The following is an 8,404-nucleotide window of genomic DNA, read 5'->3' on the forward strand; positions in this document are numbered from 1 at the left end:
GCATCACGCACGAGACTTGACAGAGATAGGACGACGCAGGGGGTGACGTAGAGCGAGTCTTGGCGCCGCCCCTTGGCATAGATAGGGGTGGGGCTTGGCGCGGCGTCACAAGCGAGGAGGGGTGTGGTGCGTATCGAACGTTGAGCCGGCCGGGCACTGAGAGATGCCTCCTCAGGCGCCTGCCACAATCCGAAAATCAATCGGCTCGCTGCCGAGTTGTGTCCAAGTCTCCGACACCCTCAGTGTGCCCTCGCAACTGCCGTGCCGCACGCAGCAGCGGAATGCGTCGCAGCCAATCGGCCAGGCCACAATGCTACACACACACCACATGCATGCATCAGTCTCATGAACCAGTCACCGCCCCGCCCATCAGCCAATGGATAGCCCAGATAACTTGGAACGTTTGCGCCTCGATCCGTTGTCCTCTTGGCGTGTTGGGTACCTTGAGAACAACAACCGCGTCTCTGTGACCCAGTGACGAGTGCCACACCACCTCATACAACATCATTCTACTCGTACACCACCTTGTTGACGAGTGTGCCTGCGCATCATCAGCCATCGGCACGGAGTAACCATTGAAGCTCTCGGCCCGGGCCGGCCAAGATCTCGCCGCGACGACGAGCAGCTTGCACAGGTCGCTAGTGCGAGAGCGACAGAGGCCCCACCACATAGTCTGTGACTTTGCTTGGCAACGGCCGACCCGACCAACCCACTACTCTTTCTCCCTCTCACTCTCTACTCACCAATGCCACCAGAGATGGAGCAGCGCACTTCATCGCCGTCGCGAAGCCACAGTCCACGGGAATGGCCGATACCGGGAGGAGTTCCGGTGAGAATGACGGTTCCGGGCTGAAGCGTAGTACCTCTCGAGACGTACTCAACGATTCTGACGGGGTTGTCAGTCAGTCCACTAGCGCGAGCTCGGATCGGGGATGGCGATGGCCCAAGCTTAAACCCAAGCGAGTCATGCTGTAACCGAGGTACACTCCGGCGACCAAACTTACTCTGAGACGTGCCAAATCATGTTCTTGGCGGAGCCCGACTGCACCTCCTCCCCGTTGAGGTATGTGTGAAGCGACACATCACGCGGGTCGGGCAAAGCCGTCGTTGAGACGATGCACGGGCCGATGGGGCAGAACTTGTCAAAGCCTGCGAGTGGATCAGCTGATGCTCTTCTTCGTCTCGCCAATGCGGTTCCAGCACAGCGGTTGCACAGCGGCCGGCCGAACGGCGGCCGTGGCTCGACGCCGTGACGCCGTGCGGAACCGGTGTCAACCGGTGCTCACCTTTGCAGAAGCCCCACTGTGTCGACTGCTCCTGCAGCTTGCGTGCAGTCAGGTCGTTGGCACAAGTCCAGCCCAAGACGTAGTCAAGGGCGTTCTTTGCCGTCACATTCCGTGCCGCACGGCCGATCACAATGGCCAGCTCGACTTCGTAGTCCATCTCGTCGTCCTGCGCCATGGTGGGCACTGGAATCTCGTCACCGGGGTTGGCGAGCGCAGCCGACGGCTTGAAGAAGAGGGCGGGGACCGAAGGCAGGGCCAGGCCGAGTTCGCGCGCGTGGTCGGTGTAGTTGAGGCCCGTGGCCCGGATAGTGCCGACCTGCTCGGCCGTGAGGGGCGAGAGGAGCTGGGAGTGTGAGCAAGGAGCAGTGGGAGGCATGTGGCGCTGCGTACCTGCTTGACCACGGCAATTTCACCAGTACGGCGGGCATCAAGGTCCCACGGCGACTTGGCGTCGAGGATTTCTGCCTGGAGAGCAGCTCCTTTGGCGACAGCGAGGCCGACTGGGGGTTAGCTGAGGTCGTGTCTCCAACCCACTGTCCACGTTGCCGTCGACTGGCTCGCCAAGGACCTCGCGGCCGTCCTCGGTCACGAAGCGGATGAGACGACGCCAAGGCCACTGAGGGGAAGGCTGGGGGTGATGTGAGCAGGCGTCGGGTGGACGATAGCACAGTCATGGTGCCACTCACAGTGGCAAGGGCCTCGGGGTGCTGGAGTTCAATAGCCATCTTGTCGTTGCTCTGTGCGAGAACAGGAACCGTGTCGAGCTCGGCAGGAGTAGTAGGGGTAGTAATCGAGTCTGAAGCAGACGAAGGGAGCGAGGTCGACGACGACGTGTTTGAAAACGAGCGGCGGGTGAGTCCTGCGCCCTCGTCCTCTGCTTCCTCTCCTGTATGCGCCTGCGCGTGGCCGTTGGCCGAGACGACGGCGGCGGCGGCGGCAACAGCGTCGGCCTTTGCTCCCAGAGAGGCGATAGCGGGCAGTGCAGGGACGGTGGTCGCCTGGGAAGCAGGTGTCAGCGCTGATCGGGTCGGGGTTATGGGGTAGGAGTGTGAGTGGGATGTATTCTCTCAACCCCACGAATCTGTGTTGTGTGGAGGGAGGGCGACGGCGAGGAGGACACTGTCGGAGTCGGCGCCCAGCGCCCACACTGCCCCGTGCACTCCCACACTCCCACAGCGAGACTTACCTCGTACCCGGGGTCGTAGCGGATGTTGATGAACTGGCGCGCTCCCTGTTGGTGTCTCGTCAGCCATCGCCGCTGCGCCTGCCGCCGTCGCGCCGGCACCACCGCTTCCACTCACGCGCTCGGGACAGGCGTCATACGGACCGTGGACCATGCCGGGCGGGCGGCACGCATAGTAGCCCGGGCCAAACCACTGGTCGAGGCTTCGGTCATACAGCCTTCCGTCGAGGAGGATCACCTCCTCCCTGTGGGTGAGTGTGAGCGGGGTCGTCGGCGCTCGGCGGTGAGGCTGGGCGAAAGCAGCAAGCCGGTCGAATCCCGACCGCGAGCCCGCCCTGGCCGTCTCACACACAGTACTCACCAGAAATCGTGGATCCGGGGTGAGTCGTCCTGCGCGTACCCCTTGGGGAGCTGCACAATCATGGTCGCGTCGCCGGTTTTGGGGCTGGTGTGAGCGAGCTCGAGCGCAAGACCTCCTTACTCTTTGGCGAGGATGGTGCTGAAAACGGCGTCAGCGGCGGCTCTGCTGCCGGCGGCAAAAGCTGTCACAGCTACTACTCACTGCTCCTCGTCGCCGACGCGCGTGGCCGGCGCAGCGGCCGTGTTGAGAAACTCGAGCTCGGGCTTGGGCATGGTGATGGAGAGTGTAGTGAAGACAAGATACACACACACAACTCGGCACGCACACATACATACTTATTGATTGACGGGCGGCCAGCCGGCGGCATCCACACGGGGACGAGGCCCCACGACGGACGCGCCGGGAAACGCGCGGAGATGGGCGGGGCGGGTTCTGCGCGGGGGTGGGTGGGGGGGCGGGGCGGGCCGAAATCTTTCCTCGGCGTAGTGCGTGAACTATGCATTGGGTCGGGCCGGTCGCGGGCGGCGAGGTTGGCGCTCGTGCGACAGAGCTATGCGGAGCGGCCCCGCATACATGTGCTGGGCAGTGCTTGGCGCCGACGATGAGGGGGCGGGCGGGCGAGCGGGGCGGAGCTTCTGGATCGCCATATTGCAGTCTTTGCGGGGCAATCATGAGATCGAGGAGGATGCTATTAAGGGGGGGCGAATGAGTGTGATGCTTTGAGTCGACGGTGCGAAGACAAGCAAGGCATGAATGGCGGTGGAGAAGAAGCCAAAGGAAGCCATGATGGCACGGTCATTAAAGGTGGCGTGGATAGGTGGCACTCTCCGAGGGGCTCGTCGCATCATGATCACATGCACCGCTCTTTCCATCGTACTACTATATTATACAGCTACGCTACAGTATGCGCTACTCGAGTGTCCTGTCCTCATCATGGCGTGGTCAGCCTCGTCGTCGAGCTGCTCCCAACAATGCCCTGCCCGCCGCCGCGGAGGAGGCTGCCCGACGCCTTGGGGAGCAGCCAGCCGGGGTGCGCGATGGCGAGGCCCATCATACACAGGGCCATGATGAAGCCGTCAAGCCAGATAAAGTAGACCTGTGGGTGGGCGTGGTTAGCGGGTGCCTGGGGCGTGGCGGCTCGACTTGCCTCGTGAGTGATGAGGTACCCCTCCCAGCCCTGCGCGAGCTCGATAGTACGGTAAATGCCACGGATGTAGATCATGAGGGTCGCGAACCCGATGCCGAGCAACAAGAGCTGCGAACGGCCGAGCCACGGGTCGTTCTTGGCCTTGAGGGACACGCTGCTGCCCTCCTTGGTCTCGTACTCGGCGTAGTGGTTGTACCCGTGCCCGTGCGAGCTCGCGCCGTGCGAGTACGAGCTGGCAGAGTAGTTACGCGAGTGGGTCGTGTAGCCCAGGCTGTGGCCCTCGCTGGCGCCGCCCGCCAGCGCCTCCTTGCGCACCTTGAACGCGTACGGCCGGTCCCAGACCACGCGCACCATGAAGTCGATCGCGAGGCCGACGAAGATGGTCGTGGCTGCGAGCTGGAACAGGATGCCCGAGAGCACTGGGGGAGGGGTCAGCGGGCCTGGTCCCTTATGCGTGGCTGCCACGGCGCTACCCACTGATGTGCGTGTTGGTCGTCGTGCTCTGCCTCATCTTTGCGTTCTTGGCCGCGCCGCCGCCGCCCACAGCCTGCAGGATGAGGGACACGGCGTCGGCGATGATGAAGACGATCAAGTACCACTTTGGCCCGAGGAGCGAGTACTTTGAGCCAAAGCGCGTGATGCACGCGGCGAGCATTGCATAGTCCCACGCCGAGAAGAAGACTGGGCCGAGGATGAGGCTGCGGGAGGGTTGGTTAGGTTAGATCAGGCGTGAGGCGTGTTTCCGGCGGCACAGGCACTGGTGTCATGCTAGACCGACAAGCGACGACGCGTTTCAAAAATTCGGCGCGCGCGTCGTCGTTGCCACTGGCCTAGCCGCACTCGTTCGTACTCACCACGTCGTCTGCATGATGAACGGCGTCCACAGGAGCACGTTGAAGTGGGACCACAGGCGCGCCGACCAGCCAATGACCTCGAGCGTGCCCCCCGCCACCATGGTGATGGCGATCAGGCCGCCCCAGTAGCGGTGGCGGAAGGCGATGAACAGGTGGATGAGGGTGAGGATGGCGAACGCGGTCGTGAAGACGACCGTCGAGTCGAGCGACGGCTTGTACCCGTACGGCGGGCGCGGCGCGTACTTGGGGTTACGGGGCGGCGCGGACGGGTGCCCGGGGGGCGCGGTGCCGTTGGTCGGCGTGCCGGAGGGGGCGGCTGTTGCTGATTCGGACATTGCGTGGCTGGCTAAGCTTCGGGTTTCCGACGCTCTCTTGATAAGACAAGACAAGAAGGACGCAGCGATACAAACAATATCAGAGCGGAGGGGAGGGGAGAGGAGGGGGGCTGTCGGGGCCTGAGAACACCGCAGGTTAAGTACTCGTGCAGCTTTGTCGACGCCGCATATGGTCAGACAACACACGGCACGTCGTGGCTGGTCGCGAGGGACGGCCGAGGGAACGCCAAGTAGGATTCCTTTGGGCATGTTACGTCGAGCGGCGGGCCACTGGATCTGGGGTGGGCCAGGTGCGCGAGCTCGCCGCATGCATGCGCGCCGTCCCATCTGGCAAGACAGCGGTGAAGCAAGTTTGACGTTTCGCAGAGGTTGGTTGGTGCTTGCTGGGCCGTTTCGCACGATCCCGTGTGTATGTGCATGCTGGCAGCAGCAGCAAGCAGCAGCCGTGCCGCGTGCCGCGCTACCGCGCGCAAAGCAGCAAAAGAGGCGTGCCTATGCGACGGACAGCAGCGAGCTGGATCGGGGGGTTATGCTTGGCGGGTCATGACTGTCCATTGAGGCAACTAGTGCCACTTGGCCGGCCGTGCCCTGGATGACGGCCACGCTGGATGGGAGGCGGGGCGCGGGGCGGGGCCAAATCAACCGACACTGGCCACTGCCAGCACCGTGCCGCGTGCCTATTCTCGTCCACCCACCCCTCAAGCTCAGCCCGTGCCAGCACTCGCTCTCGGCACGGGAGGTCCGCCATCTGTATACAACCATGCAAAGGTGAGTCGTGGCTAAGATTGGGTCGCGGACGTACCCGGCGTCGTCGGATTCGGTAACCCGCTCGTGAGAACACGGCCCAGATGACTCAACAGTGGTGGGCGGGTGACGATGGAGGTGGGCGAGGGGATGGGGGAGCCCGGGAGAGATAACAGTTGCCTACGTACGTCCAAGTAACGTCAGTCGTCATTTCGACCTGACCTGATCTCTCATGATCAAGAGGGCAGTTTGAATGTCGTCACGTGCGGACCTGGCGCACTCCACACGCCAGGTCTGCAGGTCTGTACATGGCATTCCAGCGCCAGCTCAGCTCCCACGACGTACCTCGGCAGCGCACATCTCGCTCAAGCATATGCCAAGAGGCCAAGATGGCGCAAGGTGCACCGCAAGTGGAGATGCCTCCCGATCCGCAGGTCGCTCGCCGCGCGGGTAGGCTTGTCCGCTGCCTGCCAACCTCCCTGCCTGGTGGGTTTGGTGCTGCTTGGCGTGCAGCGAGCTGGCACAAGCTGGATGTGCCAGGCGTCTATCCCGGATCCCAGAGCGGGGCATAGCATGGCACGCAGCCCGAGCTGTGCGACTTTGCAAGCAGGCGACTGCGGCGGATCAGCCACAGGCGCGGGGTTTGCTGCGGAAACAGCCGCCGGAGAACGCCGAGGCTGCGCTTTATCTGACAAAAATGTTGACGCGGTGTTTCAACGCCGTCTGTATCCTGGCCCTCGGCGAGCGCGGCGGCGGGATGCCGTGCGTGATAGCGATGGCGAACGATAGCATGCTAGGCAGCATAGAAGAGGGACGACGAGACAGACGAGAATGCATGCAGCCGGTTCGATAATATCCCGCGCTATGTGGCGCTGTGTGTGAACACGAGTCAATCTATGTACAGTGTGTTTGAGTCAGTTGATGGGCGGCATCAAGGCTTTGTGAACTATGTTCGGTTTTTACACGCGGAAGAGCGCACCCGCATGCGTCGTCGTGAGCAACCAGCCGGGGTACGCGACAGCGAGGGCAGTCATGCAGAGCACCATGGGGAGGCCGTCGAGCCAGATAAAGTATGGCTGAGCGCGGGTTAGCACATACGTCGGCACGGAATAATAACCAGCAACACCCACCTCGTGCGTGATGATGTAGCCGCTCCAGCCTTGCAGGAGCTCGATGGAGCGGTAGATGCCTCGGATGACGATCATGAGGGTCGCGAACGCGACGCCGGCGAGGAGGAGCTGCGTGCCGCGGAGGCTTGCGCGATCAATCTCGGGCTGCTCGACGTTGACGCCGGCCTTGGGGTCGGCGGAGAGGATGGAGCCGCCCGGCGTGCGCTCAATAAGCGTGACGCTGTCGCTGCCTGCGCCGGCGGCCTCGCTCGCCTCGCGCGCGGCCTTGGCCAGCGCGGCCGAGTGCGCCTTGGCGATCTGCCGCTCGCGGAAGGCGTACGGCTTGTTGAAGACGACGCGGTACATGAAGTCTGCGGCGAGGACGGCGAAGATGGCGGTGGCGCACAGCTGGAAGAGGATGCCTGCGACCACTGGGTGAGGGGTTAGGCTTGCAGGGGAAGAAGAGTACACGCGGCTTACTGATGTGCGTGCTGCTGGCCGTGTCTTTGCCATCCTGCGCCGCGACGGACGCGCCGCCGCCCCCGATCGCCTGCAGCACGAGCGACACGATGTCCGCGATGATGAACACGACCAGGTACCACTTTGGTCCGAGGACGGCGTACTGCGGGCCCATGCGCGCGATGCACGCGCCGAGCATGGTGTAGTCCCATGCCGAGAAGAAGACGGGCCCGATGATGAGGCTGGGGGCCGAGTCAGCAACTTCTTACAGCCCACGGTGGGGCTACCCACCACGTAGTCTGCATGATGAAGGGGTCAAAGAGCGTGGGATTCTGGCTAGACCACACGCGTCCCGCCCAGCCGATAACTTCGAGCAATCCGCCAGCTACCATGGTGCCCAGCGCCGACCAGTACCGGTAGCGGACCCCCAGACCAAGGTGAAGCGCCGTCAGCACGCCAAAGACGGCAATGAAGGGCACAGTGGTGGTCAGCGTGGGCACGTAGCCGTATGGCGTGTCCTCTGAGTGGGTTGCGCGCGGGAGGAGAATGTGGAGCGACATTGTGGTGGTGGTGTTGTTGTGTTGGGTGGGGGGAAAGTAACAACACGAAGTGGCATTTATCCAAGTTGTTGGCACCGCCTCGGGCCCGTTCCTCCTTCCCCTCTTCCCCAAAGCACGCATGCATCTGCTCGCTTGCTCGCCGCGCGTCGTCGGCAGGAGCGCAGTGCGCTGGCAGCGCAGTGCGAGATCTGTACTCCGCCTTGTTGGCAGATTCCGCGCGACACAAAGGCCTCGCCGAGGGAGCGACAGGCGAAAAAACGGGCAGCGATGAGCGTGTGCCCCGCCCGCCCATGACGACCCACTGAGCCAGCCAGGGAAGTCGCGTCCGCAGCAAAGGTATCAACAGCGGCCCGATGCGTGCTTGCT

The 8,404-nt window shown here is 63.2% G+C and overlaps 2 protein-coding genes across 2 annotated transcripts; both read right to left on the reverse strand.

The window, feature by feature from the left end:
• Window positions 1-735: 735 nt before the first annotated feature.
• Window positions 736-2,011, reverse strand: MJ1656 (putative protein; the record flags this gene model as incomplete). Its single annotated transcript, XM_062768714.1, has 6 exons — window positions 736-886; window positions 1,005-1,149; window positions 1,287-1,629; window positions 1,677-1,786; window positions 1,821-1,914; window positions 1,973-2,011. The coding sequence occupies 6 exons, from the start codon at window positions 2,009-2,011 to the stop codon at window positions 736-738; spliced, it is 882 nt and encodes a 293-aa protein (XP_062624698.1).
• Window positions 2,012-3,761: 1,750 nt separating this feature from the next.
• On the reverse strand, window positions 3,762-8,038 carry RSB1_0 (Sphingoid long-chain base transporter RSB1; the record flags this gene model as incomplete). Its single annotated transcript, XM_062768715.1, has 7 exons — window positions 3,762-4,396; window positions 4,455-4,675; window positions 4,835-5,073; window positions 6,954-6,986; window positions 7,041-7,450; window positions 7,500-7,720; window positions 7,773-8,038. 7 exons carry the CDS (start codon window positions 8,036-8,038, stop codon window positions 3,762-3,764), a joined length of 2,025 nt encoding a protein of 674 aa, XP_062624699.1.
• Between the last annotated feature and the right edge of the window lie 366 nt (window positions 8,039-8,404).

Source organism: Vanrija pseudolonga, chromosome 2 (assembly GCF_020906515.1).
Source record: "Vanrija pseudolonga chromosome 2, complete sequence".
Taxonomy (NCBI): Eukaryota; Fungi; Basidiomycota; class Tremellomycetes; order Trichosporonales; family Trichosporonaceae; genus Vanrija; species Vanrija pseudolonga.